The sequence below is a fragment of the Entelurus aequoreus genome, linkage group LG09 (genome assembly GCF_033978785.1).
Source record: "Entelurus aequoreus isolate RoL-2023_Sb linkage group LG09, RoL_Eaeq_v1.1, whole genome shotgun sequence".
Classification (NCBI taxonomy): domain Eukaryota; kingdom Metazoa; phylum Chordata; class Actinopteri; order Syngnathiformes; family Syngnathidae; genus Entelurus; species Entelurus aequoreus.
In genome coordinates, this window is record NC_084739.1 from 32,780,051 (window position 1) to 32,794,407 (window position 14,357).

At 40.1% G+C, this 14,357-nt stretch overlaps 1 protein-coding gene across 12 annotated transcripts in view; it reads left to right on the forward strand.

The window, feature by feature from the left end:
• Nucleotides 1–12,614, forward strand: part of ablim1a (actin binding LIM protein 1a) — a 107,737-nt gene extending 95,123 nt beyond the window's left edge. For 8 of the 12 annotated variants that reach the window (XM_062058601.1, XM_062058597.1, XM_062058599.1 and 5 more), the window contains 5 exons: nucleotides 289–374; nucleotides 448–571; nucleotides 644–705; nucleotides 10,281–10,361; nucleotides 10,547–12,614. In XM_062058601.1, the coding sequence (XP_061914585.1) occupies nucleotides 289–374; nucleotides 448–571; nucleotides 644–705; nucleotides 10,281–10,361; nucleotides 10,547–10,660 (467 nt within the window). In that variant the 3' untranslated portion in view covers nucleotides 10,661–12,614. Of the gene's footprint in view, nucleotides 1–288; nucleotides 375–447; nucleotides 572–643; nucleotides 706–4,290; nucleotides 4,352–5,984; nucleotides 5,993–6,486; nucleotides 6,562–10,280; nucleotides 10,362–10,546 lie in introns of all 12 variants that reach the window. The other 4 variants (XM_062058603.1, XM_062058604.1, XR_009827258.1 and 1 more) reach the window with 3 other exon arrangements.
• Nucleotides 12,615–14,357: the final 1,743 nt, after the last annotated feature.

Consider the following 14,357-nt stretch of genomic DNA (forward strand, 5'->3'; position numbering starts at 1 on the left):
TGTGCTGAGTGTTAGCAGTAAATCCAGGGGATGAATGATTGAAGCTACAAAAGTCATCATGTCTGCATACCCAAATATTCCAAAAAGTACCCCTGTTTGTATGTCCTGTCAACTCTGTCTCACATTTGTGTACCCAGTCTTTTTTGTCTCATTTATTGACGTACAATTAGTGGACACCCGCCTTTCAGTTATTGCCTCTACAGTGAATACGTTGCACTGTATACATTTAATGCATGATATATATCCAGCCTGACAGATTTTTTTTCCGGGGCTTATTGAATCCTGTAGGTTCAGAAGGCAGAAGACGATCAAGAGAAGAAGAGGAGGAGGAGACATTGAAACGAAAGCAGCTTCAGGAAGAACATCTCAACAAGGTACGCCACCCTAACCCAACACCTTAAAAACATCAATTGTCCTGTTTTGACTGGAATATGTGTTGGTTCTTAGATTCAGTCTGGTTTGGGAAAGCTAATTCTGAGGGAAGAAATGGAAAAAGATGAGATTAGGGAGCGTCACGCGAGGAGTCTCTCTGCTCAGCGCTACGACCCCAAGCAGAATAATGGAGATGCGGGTACATATTAAGAGGAGCCTTGTCTTCTCAGTGATTCGTTGTGATTAATTGAAAACACTTTGTGTCTTTTAGATCCAACTTCTCCAACCAAAACAAACTCTTTGCCTGGCTATGGAAGGAATGGTCTACATCGGGTGAGACCTCAGTCATACAGGAAGGCTTGCTAAAGATGCCACTAATAATACAATTTTTCTGTGCTGTTTCAAGATGATTTATGTGAAAAGTTATTTAACCTCCTGAGACCCTGCAGTTGATCTTTGTCCTTATTCGTAAAGGACAATATTTTCACATCCTTATTGTAAATGCAAAACACTTGACACAAATGTGCTGTGCTTTCCAGTAACATGGGGTTCGTCCAATCTGTCTTCCCAAAATGGCTGCCATACTGACCAGCATGGTATGGTATTGTTTATGTGTTCCAGACATGCATAACAAGTTACATTGAGGAACATCACATGTTTACGTTTGGACAATTTGACACGGGTAGACACGCTTCCGTCAGTCTACCCCAGGGCAGCTGTGGCTACGAAAGTAGCTTACCACCACCAGGTGTGAATGAATGATGGGTTTTTAACATGTAAAGCGACTTTGGGTACTTAGAAAAGCGCTATATAAATCCCAGGTATTATTATTAAATCCCAGGTATTATTATAAAGAGGAATAGGAAGAAGCATCCTATACCTTTTTCTATGAAGAAGTAATACTTCTTGTAGTATCCATGCATAATATTTCTGATATGCCTAGTATGCCTACCTAATATGACTGTAGAAAAGAGTACAGGTACTGTTTTCCACTCCAAAAGACACCTTTCACACATACTTAAACACTAAGGGCCTAATCTGCTAAAATCCGAGTAATAAGCGCTAAACAGCCTGTGCAAACTATAGGATTATGTGTACTAAAATTGGGCATGTTGTGGATAATGTACTAAGACACAGGGCCTGATCAACCAAGATCCAAATACCACATGCTAAACAGCATGTGCAAACTACAAAATTGAGTGTAGTATACGAATTGTGTGTGATCTACTAAGAGTGCGTGTGCACTTGAAAAGTGGTGCAGACTTTAAATGAGGATTGTATGTGCACTGTAACCATGGAGACACTAAATATTGGTTCTCATGAATAATGACGCAAAAGATTTGGCTGCAGGGGATGATGACAGCGGATAGCGGTGTCACAAGTGAGGAACAAAGCTATGGAGACCCTTATTTCAGACACACTCTTTTCCTTCTTTTTTATGTAGTAATCGAAATTTCATAGATCTTGTAATGGCAATTGATAGAAGCTCGTAGCTAAGCTAGGAAAAGGTTCACATTTTTTCAGATGGTAAGCAGCTTCCTCTGGGGCTTAGATCCTGTGCAGGAAATCCTAGAATACGCATAACGTGAGGAAGAAAATAAAACTAAATGTTTTCTGAAAAACAAAGAAGCAAACACAAGCAGCAGAGCGTACATGGAGGCTCTGTGTGGCTGAGCCAATCAGCTGCCAGGACAGAGAACGCAGCGCTCTGTGACTGGTACACCATAGTGTGCCATGTACGATGTCATGCGGGTAAAGCAGGTTCATTACTGAATAGACACCTGGTAATATCAAACAGATGTCATTCTCTAAATACCTAGTTACATTTTTAAATCTGTGAAGCACTGACCAATGTCTATTGTGTTCAGCTGATGTTTGGAAGGTCTCAGGAGGTTAAAATATGTACACCTAAAACTTTTGTACAGCACAATATGGGATTTTAGTGTGTTTTTTTCTCCTGTAAGTGTTAGTTAATAGCAATTGTTCCCTTGCTATTGTTATACTCTCGCGTCGCGTAGCTTGCGTCCCCCCTGCCCCCCGACCGATGGTGTCTTGTTTGATTTATAGTTTGTCCATGGAAGGTAGTGCCATACTTGTAATTCTCTTCCAAAACACTAAGGGGCAGTGTCTCCAGAAGGAGCAACTGCAGCTGTTGTTTAGTAGTACTGTGGGTTTTCTTCCTGTGCCGAGTGACGTCAACCACTGAACCACAACATTAACACTGGAACTAAACATTCAGAATCATCAGTTTACTTCTATTGGAGGTTTACCTTATAAACCAGAGGATATACTTTCGTGAAGATGGACTGTGCAACTTCTGAACGACTCGCAGCAGAGGACGCTAATATTACCTGCAACGCTATTTGGCCGTTTGGGACATGGGGCAAGAGAGAGCTAACATGTAATTGTAAATAAATACAACTGTTAAATAACTACTGTAAGTTAATCACGTGCTGGTGTTAATCTGTATGGTCATGTTCAGAGTATTTAAATGTTTCTAAGTATACCGTGCCTGAATGACAAGTGTTGTGTGTGTGAGGGAAACAAATTGTGTGCATGAGAAAGAATATGTGTCGGAATTGAACCTGTTGTTAGCACAAGATTGACAATAAAAGTTAAAAAGAGTGTTGTACTTTGTGACTTTTTCTGAAAGTAACAACAACACAATACGCTGAAAAACGACAAATTCAGTAATTGTTTTTAGAGCGCACCGAGATATTACTTACACAATATCAGTTGTAATTAGGGCTGTGAATCTTTGGATGTCCCACGATTCGATTCAATATCGATTCTTGGGGTCACAATTCGATTCAAAATCGATTTTTTTTTCAATTCAACACGATTCTCGATTCAAAAACGATTTTTTCCCGATTCAAAACGATTTTCTATTCATTCAATACATAGGATTTCAGCAGTATCTACCCCAGTCTGCTGACATGCCAGCAGAGTAGTAGATTTTTGTAAAAAGCTTTTATAATTGTAAAGGACAATGTTTTATCAACTGATTGCAATAATGTAAATTGGTTTTAACTATTAAATGAACCAAAAGTATGACTTATTTTATCTTTGTGAACATATTGGACACAGTGTGTTGTCAAGCTTATGAGATGGGATGCTAGTGTAAGCCACTGTGACACTATTGTTCTTTTTTTTATTTTTTTTTATAAATGTCTAATGATAATGTTAATGAGGGATTTTTAATCACTGCTATGTTGAAATTGTAACTAATATTGATACTGTTGTTGATAATATTCATTTTTGTTTCACTACATTTGGTTTGTTCTGTGTCGTGTTTGTGTCTCCTCTCAATTGCTCTGTTTATTGCTGTTGCTGGGTCGGGTTTGGTTTTGGAATTGGATTGCATTGTTATGGTATTGCTGTGTATTGTTTTGTTGGATTGATTAATTTCAAACAAAAACAAAAAAAAATTAAATATAAACAAATAAATAAAACAAAAATCGATTTTTAAAAAATGAGAATCGATTATGAAACGCACAACGTGAGAATCACGATTCGAATTTGAATCGATTTTTTCCCACACCCCTAGTTGTAATACAATTGTTTAGTCACTGTTGTGTCATTTCATACAATCATTTGTGCATTTCAAGCACAAAGTCTGCTCTCCTGTGTTCAGGGACTCTCCTTGGCAAAAACTGACCAATCACAGCCATGCGTTCTGTGTCGCCAACGACGCGAATTTAGGATTTTTGGGAGGTACACATAGGCTACGCGGGAGGCTACATAGGGGGAAGAAGGACAACGGCGTCTTCTACGCAAGCTACGCGATGCGAGAGTAAACACCAGGCTTTACTCTTGTTCAGCTCTTACCTCTTTGGTTTTTTTGGGGGGAGGTTTTTAAATAGTTTTTGCAACAGAGTAATACGTCTTGCACAATAGTAAGTCATCCTTGTCCCACAGCCCCAGTCAACAGACTTCACACAGTACAACAGCTACGGTGACATGTGTGGAGGAAGCAGAGGTGAGCACTGCCAACAAAACATTATGACTAGAACGTTTCCGCTTAGTATTTAAAAATTGTCTTGATAGCTGTATATAGAGAGAGCATGCATATTTTAAATACCTGCATAATGATTCCCACAATGTGTCATCGCGGAGAAAAGTGCTGTAAAATTTACAGTGCATCCGGAAAGTATTCACAGTGCTTCACTTTTTCCACGTGAGCCAGTGGGCTCAGGAACACTTCAGAAAACCACTGTCAGTAACTACAGTTCGCCGCTACATCTGTAAGTGGAAGTTAAAACTTTACCATGCAAAGCAAAAGCCATTTATCAACAACACCCAGAAACGCCGTCGGCTTCGCTGGGCCCGAGCTCATCTAAGATGGACTGATGCAAAGTGGAAAAGTGTTCTGTGGTCTGACGAGTCCACATTTCTAATTGTTTTTGGAAACTGTGGACGTCGTGTCCTCTGTGTGTTATGTTACAGCCTTATTCCAAAATAGAATACATCCATTTTTGTCCTTAAATTTCTACACACAATACCTCATAATGACAATGTGAAATGTTTAAAAAAAAAAAGCACATGTACATAAGTATTCACAGACTTTGCTCAATACTTTGTTGATGCACCTTTGGCAGCAATTACCGCCTCAAGTCTTTTTTAATATGATGCTACAAGCTTGGCACACCTGTCTTTGGGCAGTTTCACCTATTTCTCCTTGTATCACCTCTAAAACTCCTCATGGTTGGATTGGAAGCAGTGATCATCCAGGATGTCTCCGTACTTTGCTGCTTTCATCTTAGTCTAGTCAGGGAGGTGACCAAAACCCGATGGTCAGACCTACAGCATTTTTCTGTGGAGAGAGGAGAACCTTCCAGAAGGACAACCATCTCTGCAGCAATCCACTAATCAGGCCTGAATAGTAGAGTGGCCAGACGGAAGCCATTTCTTAGTAAAAATGTGCCCAAATGCACCTGAAAGACTCTCAGATCATGGGAAACAATTCTCTGGTCTGATGGGACAAAGATTGAACACTTTAGTGAGGATGCCAGACGTCATGTTTGGAAAAATCCAAGTAGCGTTCATCACCAGGCCAATACCATCCTTACAGTGAAGGTGGTGGCAGCATCATGGTGTGGGGATGTTTTTCATCGGCAGGATCTAAGAGAATAGTCAGGATAAAGGGAAAAATAAATGCAGTAATGTACAGAGACATCCTGGATGAAAACCAACGCTTCTCATCCAACCCGATGGAGCTTGAGAAGTGCTGCAAAGAGGAATGGGCCAAAGATAGGTGTGCCAAGCTTGTGGCATCGTACTCAAAGACTTGAGGCTATAATTGCTTTCAAGGTGCAACAAAGTATTGTGCAAAAGCTGTAAATACTTATGTACATGCATTTAAAAAAAAAATGTTTTAATACATTTTCAAAATAAAAAAAATAAAAACTTTTCACATTGTCGCTGTAGAATTTTGAGGACAAAATAAATGTATTACATTTCAGAATAAGGCTGTAACATAACAGAATGTGGAAAAAGTGAAGCGCTGTGAATACTTCCTGGTTGCACTGTACTGTAGCTGGTAGCCTGTCAGGAGATGTGAAAGCAAAACCATTAACTGTGAGTCTCATTTTCTGTCCCATTTTGTCCTGCAGAGTTTCAGGTATGTCCCTCATCTGCTTTTTCACATGGCATGCTTCCTCAGCTTGAGCCACACATTTGCTTGCAGTAGGCACCTCGCCCTGTATGCACACCGTCCACTTGTGCCACACGCTTGCATCGTCACCGGACATGTTGCCGTATGTCGTCTAGATGTCATTTCCGGTGCACTGCCCGGTAGCTGAGCAACTGCACTCCATGTGCGACGTGCAAGCGCCACCTCATGTCTGGTTTTGTTTGTCTGTATACCAACGTCATGACCCAAGCTAAACGTCATATCGACAAATATAATTTCCAAATTCACCTGAGGGACACATAAACATACACTTTACCGGCAGCTGCCCATCATAAAGACTATATTCCCGAGCAGTGGTGAAGCTCCTCGCTCCATCCAGTGATAGCTTAGTGTGCCCACTTCATAAAAGGACGACATACTCATACCATTAACCCTGCAGTCCCCTCCCACTATATTATATTTGTGTATGTTCTATTCTTTAGCACATTAAGGATGGCCGTGCAGCACTTGCAAGGATGGACAGGGGAGTATCTATGCCTAATATGTTGGAGCCCAAAGCAAGTATCTTCTTCTTTTTGTACTGATAGCAACTCTGTGAACTACACTATATGGACAAACGTATTGAGACACACCACTTTGGCAGTTAGTCAGTCAGGCCCCTTATTAACTCTGATTCTTTACAGAGTCCTCATTAGTTTTTAGAAATATTGTCCAAAACAAGGAATTTAAGATGAAAAGAAGGGTTTTTTTGTAATCCCATGTGTCGCCATGTTGCCAGGGCACACATGCATTAGCACACACAGGTGAGCTGGAGCCTATCCCAGCTGACCATGGACCGGTTGCCGTGCAAAATGCATACAGTATATAGACACAAAATGTTCACACCTTCGTGCATTTTAGACTCCTCCAATTAACCTCACGTGAGATAAACATGTTAACCACACACAGTAAAGTTCAGGCTAATGATGCCAGTTTATACACTGGAAATGTGCACTAGGTGATGCAGATCAGGAAACAAGCAGAATTCTCCCATATGTGCTGAAACTAGGTCATTGTTCAAATGAGGAAAGTGTAGAAGACCGGGATGAAGACAGTCGCTTTTCAAATAAATGCTTCTGCAATGTCCTTTTGTACACAAAAAAAAAGCAATATGTCATCAGAAAATAAAACACTGTGGCAAACCAAACCAGGTTGATAAAACCTTAGTTACTTTGGAATACTATACAAATATGAGTTGACCTTTTTTTTACATTTCACCTCTTATCATGTGCTTTGCAAATTATGTGCCATTTGCCAAGATTAAACGTTTTATATTTCAAAATGTCCCTAGTTTTAGGAGCTATTTACTTATTTGTAGTCATTGACTAATCCTAATGTTAGAATTCATGATTATATTTTGTCTAATTTAGTTTTAAAATTGAGAAAATAACTATTAAAATATTTTGTTTGTTTTTTCCTCCACATAGAAAATATTGTTTAAAGACTCGATCTCGACGATGCTTGATTTAAGGGTTGCAAGTTGACTAACGCTAGTTTTCTGAATCAAATACGTGTTTTTATCTTAAAAGTTCTGCACAATTCTAGAAATACAAATCTCTTTTTTTAGTATGTCTTATTAAATTAAAGTCCATGCAGAGAGTTAATTTCCATAGTTTTTAGTATTTTTTTCCTAAAATCTAGTCATTTTCTCTTTTATTTTGACAGTGAGTAGTATCTCACAAATGCGAGTAAACTCTTCACATTTCTGCAACCACGTTTATTATCTAGTAAAGAGTTGAGTGTAATAAAACACGTGCAGGCTTCATAGCGCACACTCCCAGCCAAAGCACGAGCAACACTTCCATCTCGATAATGAGACCACTACCCTGCTTAGTTTTTACTCTTACTTACGTAGGAAAATATCCTTTAAAATGCTAAAAAATCTTTATCCTTAATGATGGTCGCAACAGCCAAGCTGTTAAGACCAAAATGGTAGCTAATATTGGTGGACATCTGTGCTTTTTACGATGTTCATTTTCACTTCAATGGTGATGGCTTTCCTTTTCTTTGACACACTGCCACTAAGAGAGCTCGCCTTATGCTTTGGTGACATAATAACGTGCAAAAAGTGAACTAATATTTAATGGTATTCCTAAAGCACATGTGCTCTAACTAGTTATCGAGGGCATAGGCGCCGATCTACATTTCTGCCAGTGGGTGTGTGTGTATAAAAAAAAAAAAATAGACGTTCAGCGAAGTTAATATCCCATTTGATTTGTGGCTTTATTATTTTGTAAAATGGACCAAACTCGCCATAAAATTAACTATAACAAGATTGATTTTTCAAAAATTATTTTAAAGATTGAAAGTTGCCGTTAACCCCACTTGGGTACTCGTCATTGTTCCAAAAACAAATACAAATCCCCCATCAGAACTTTAGGTGTTACATTTTGATGTTGATTGTTGTTGGCCCGGACCCCAGGATGCAGAGATTGCAGCCCAAGTGCAGGTTCAATGTATTTAAAAAAAATTAAAAAAATAAAGAATAATGCATCAACAAAGTGCGCAGTGGAAAAGCACAATGATCATGAAAAGAATCCTGATTGCCAATCACGGACAGGTGAGGGAGCCAGCGTTCTGATGGAAGTAGTGGCAAACAGGAAATGGGACAACAAATTACAAGTGCATTGGCATTGTGTCCCAATACTTGTGTTCATATACCGTGTATTCAAATATGTACAGCTGGCCGACACCAAAACAAAATACCTTAAAACGTCAATCTCAACTGTCCTAACAATAACAGTTTGACATAATGCAATAATGTTTACCCAACACACAGTATACTGGAGGTTATTTAAGCTCCCCATAGAGCAAAAGCACTAAATTTGAGGACTCAAGTTCCAGATTTAGCATGCTGCTTTAGGAGCTGCAGTCCCTCCAGTGCTTAGCATGCTGGCTTCTTCATGTTCATCCGCACATAGCTGTGACATCCAGTGGCTGGATACTGTATGCGGCATACAGAGAAGAATCCAACCGTCCATCCCAACCGCTCATATCGCTAAGTGCTGTATTGTAGAGCAGTGTTTTTCAACCACTGTGCCGCGGCACACTGGATGTAATTTCACCTAATTGGGTTAAAAATATTTTTTGCAAACCAGTAATTATAATCCGCAAATAATGTACCGTTGTTGAGTGTCGGTGCTGTCTAGAGTGTGGCAGAGTAACTGTGTAATACTCTTCCATATCAGTAGGTGGCAGCCGGTAGCTAATTGCTTTGTAGATGTCGGGAACATGATTTGTTGTGATCGTAATATGAAGACGACAGCGTGCAGGTAAAAGGGTATCTAATGCTTAAACCAAAAAATAAACAAAAGGCTTAGGGATGGCTATGCAAAACGAAACTAAAACTGAACTGGCTGCAAAGTAAACAAAACAGAATGCTGGACGACAGCAAAGACTTACAGCGTCTGGAGCAGCAGACGGCGTCCACAAAGTACATCCGTACAAAATAGGAGCGCAAGACAAGAACTAAAACACGTCACACAGGAAAACACCAAAAAAATTCCAAATAAGTCACGGCGTGATGTGACAGGTTGTGACAGTACACCTACTTTGAGACAAGAGCTATAGTGATGCATGCTTGGTTATGATTTGAATTGATATCCAACAATTGCGAGAACGATTTTTTTACTGTCAATATCGGCTGCTGAGTTTCATTTTTTTATGTTTTCTGCTATTGGTGTGCCTCCGCATTTTGTCAATGAAAAAAATGTGCCTTGGCTCAAAACAGGTTGAAAAACACTGTTGTAGAGTACACACAACTGTGTGCATATGAGTAGACACAACTGTGTGCATATGAGTACACACAACTGTGTGCATATGAGTACACACAACTGTGTGCATATGAGTACACACAACTGTGTGCATATGAGTGGGTTGGAGGCTTTACAAGCACATCACCAGAATTGTTGTACGGATGGAATTAGTTCTCTTTAAGAAAAGCACCTCAGTGTTCCAGCGCTTTACTGATTGCCTAACTGTCTTCCTTCCCCTTTCTGGATCTACTGCATGTAAAGGAGTCTGCACACTATAGAACCCAGCCAGCATTTCCCCCCCAACAAACTAAACAAAGTGCTTTCACTCTCAGCCAGCCTCTTGCCACGTACCCGTTCTCCTCCCCAGCGTTCCCACTCTCACAGTTACGATCACATCTCCATAGGTCTAACTTTACCGCGTGACAAAAAAATGCTGACTCAGGTGTGTGACCCTGTGCACTGATGAGTGTCTCCTTTTGAAGGTGTATCCCTATGAAATGCTCATGATTACCAGTAGAGGGAGAGCTAGACTGCCCAGAGATGTGGACAGAACCAGACTGGAGGTATCAGTTTGTTGATTGCTGGAGTTTTCTAACGTTGTGTAAACAGCAAAAGTAGAACAGTAGCAAGGAATGTTCAGTATCCATTGCTTCTTGTCATTTCTGCAAAGACCATTTGGAAGTGTTTGGTGCTAACCCCCCGCCCCCATCCTTTTTTTTTTTTTCTCCACCTGTGTTCTCGATTGTAGCGCCACTTAGCACCCGAAACCTTCTTTGACATCTTTGGAATGGAGATCCAGGAGTTTGACAGACTTCCCCTGTGGAAACGCAACGACATGAAAAAGAAGGCCAAGCTCTTCTAGCAGAATGCTTCATACCCACAAGACAATAACAATTATCTACACATGCTAGGCTTTGCTTTGTTACCTTTTCTTCTGTCTTTTTTTTTTTAAACCTTCTGACATGATTAAGAGGTTCGACTTGCACATAAATGCAAATTGGTCTCATGTTCAACAATGACAAAGAATGAAAGATAAACAGGATCATGATATTTGTGTTGATGCTGCTTGTTTTTTTCCTTCTTTTTGCTGGAATTGCTTCGATCCCTTTTATGCTCGTTTCTTCCTGCTATTTATTGATTTGACTCCTGTGGATATTTGTAAGTGCAGTAGAACCTACAGCCTTGTAGCCTTGAACATATGTCTGCTTTCCTTTGCTTGGACTGGAATAGATTCAGTCCAAAGTTTGCATCGATCGGCTCAGTGAGTCTTTGAATATTGTATTCAAAATTAAAAAAAAACACACACACTGACACTGGGAAGGCAGTCAGCTGACTCAGAAACAGTTTACTGCATCTAATGAACAATCCAAGCATCTTCACTAAGACTGTACATATAGGGCCTGATTTACTAAAGGTTTATGTGTACTTAAAACACGTGCAAACTTAATAGCACAAGCAAAGCTGATCTACTAGATGTGTGCAAAGTGAATTGCGTGTGTTAAGTGAGCAAAATAAGGTGTGCAATCAATTTTGCTTTGCTGTTTTCACTAATATGCAAAATATATGCTGATCATTAAAACACCCACAATACTGGGAGGAGAAGAGACGAATACAATTATTTAGCACACGCAATGTGATTTATCTACACTCATCACCGTTTTGCGAGCACTATTTCGCATTTTATCCAGCACATGTCAGAAGGAAGTACAAACTGATCAGTCGGCTGCAGGATCAGTGCTCAGACGATGGACAGACTAGAACCCTAAATCCTACGTGTGTCAACATTTTGTCCTTTCAGCAACAATTTTATAGCTGCTAGAGGACTTAAGGCCTGCTCAGTGGCCTTGTGGTTAGAGTGTCCGCCCTGAGATCGGTAGGTCGTGAGTTCAAACCCTGGCCGAGTCATACCAAAGACTATAAAAATGGGACCCATTACCTCCCTGCTTGGCACACAGCATCAAGGGTTGGAATTGTGGGTGAAATCACCGAAATGATTCCCGAGCGTGGCCGCCACTGCTGCTCACTGCTCCCCTCACCTCCCAGGGGGTGGAAGAAGGGGATGGGTCAAATGCAGAGGGTAATTTCACCACACCTAGTGTGTGTGTGTGACTATCAGTGGTACTTTAACCACGTCTCAAAGAATACATATTGTTAAAATATTTCTTATATAAAAACAACTTCTTGAAGTATGCATTTTTTTGGGGTGTGGAGTGGAATATTTGCTGCCTTTCTCCAACGAGCCCACCTTTGGCGGAAAAAAACAAAATGAAAAGTGGTGCCAATGTAGATGCACTTGACGACTGCTTCTAAAATGCCCATAAAAAGTGGTAGATGTCTCCTGCATGTTTGAAAACATAACAAAACGCCACAGATAGGAGCATGATAACATGAATGTGCAGTAAATGAGAGTGACTCTGTCGTGATGCCCCATATAGTACACGCACAATTATTTTTAATTGCACACGCAGTCTTAGTAAATCGCAAGCAACACGCCCACTAATAGTACACACTATTTTATAGATTGCACACGCCGTTTACCGCGTGGTATTGGGATCTTAGTAAATCAGGCCCATAGTGTCACTCTTCTCAGGCTTTCTCCAACACTTACCTACTCTTTACATGTATTAGAAGTATAACTCAAAACATTTCAATGCCATACCCAATATATGTACAGTAACAGGCAAATTGATAATACAGCTCATGTAAGCCCACCTGTATTTGAAAGAAATGTTTTATAAATGAAAACCCACACTGCCGTTTGTTGTATGGAAAAGTAAGCCAATAAAGCTTTAAACACCACAAACCACAGGATACAGCAAAGCCAGTCACTGCCTCTTTTCTGTTATCACTGTTTCTCCATCAGGTGGACTTCTTACACTGGGGGACTGCAGGGCAGCCAATCAGAAAGTCTCATACATGCACGCTGACCATTTAGGGCAGGCATGTCAAACTCGTTTTTATTGATTTTTTTTTATCAGAGGACCGCTTGAAACAGTGGAAATATGGTAAATGGTAAATGGGTCGTACTTGTATAGCGCTTTTCTACCTTTTTTTTTTAAGGAACTCAAAGCACTTTGACACTATTTTCCATTCACACACATACATTCACCCATTCACACACTGATGGCGGGAGCTGCCATGCACGGCGCTAACCAGACCCATCAGGAGCAAGGGTGAAGTGTCTTGCTCAAGGACACAACGGACGTGACTAGGATGGTAGAAGGTGGGGATTGAACCAGTTACCCTCAGATTGCTGGCATGGCCACTCTCCCAACTTCGCCACGCCGTCACACAGGAAAACATATATATATATATATATATATATATATATATATATATATATATATATATATATATATATATATACACTACCGTTCAAAAGTTTGGGGTCACATTGAAATGTCCTTATTTTTGAAGGAAAAGCACTGTACTTTTCAATGAAGATAACTTTAAAGTAGTCTTAACTTTAAAGAAATAAACTCTATACATTGCTTATGTGGTAAATGACTATTCTAGCCGCAAATGTCTGGTTTTTGGTGCAATATCTACATAGGTGTATAGAAGCCCATTTCCAGCAACTATCCCTCCAGTGTTCTAATGGTACAATGTGTTTGCTCATTGGCTCAGAAGGCTAATTGATGATTAGAAAACCCTTGTGCAATCATGTTCACACATCTGAAAACAGTTTAGCTCGTTACAGAAGCTACAAAACTGACCTTCCTTTGAGCAGATTGTTTCTGGAGCATCACATTTGTGGGGTCAATTAAACGCTCAAAATGGCCAGAAAAAGGAATCATATTCGGTACAATACCGCCTCTAAAATGCACCCCCCCCCAGTCGTCACGTCGTGACATTGCTGTTTACGAGCAGAGGAGCATGTTCGGCAGTGCGCAATCACGGAGTACTTACAAGCAGACACAGTGTGTAGACAGAAAAGGGAGAATGGACCCATATTGGCTTAAAAACTAACGATGAAGGTGAAGCTATAACACTGAAATGCCCCCAGAAAGAGGTGCTTTAAGACCTAGCTAGCTAGCTAGCGGCTAAAGTCCAGCCCCAGTCGGCAGTGTTGTAGCTACTTTTAAATCACTAATCCTTGTCTCCATGGCGACAAATAACGTAAGTGTCTTACAAGTATCATCCCTGCAGGACGAGGAATAGCTAAACATGTTTCACTACACCGTAGCTCACCAGCATCAAAATGTAAACAAAGGCCATTGGTAGATCTACACCTAACATCCACTGTAATGATACCAAGTACAGAAGCGTATCTAGTCGATACTACTATGATTACGTTGATATTTTTTGGCATCACAACATGTTCTTTAGTTTTAAAAAAAAATGTATATTATGTTTATAAACTCAGGAAATATGTCCCTGGAAACATGAGGACTTTGAATATGACCAATGTATGATCCTGTAACGACTTGGTATCGGATTGATACCCAAATTTGTGGTATCATCCAAAACTAATGCAAAGCATCCAAACAACAGAAGAATAAATGATTATTTTATTTTAACAGAAGTGTAGATAGAACATGTTAAAAGAGAAAGTAAGC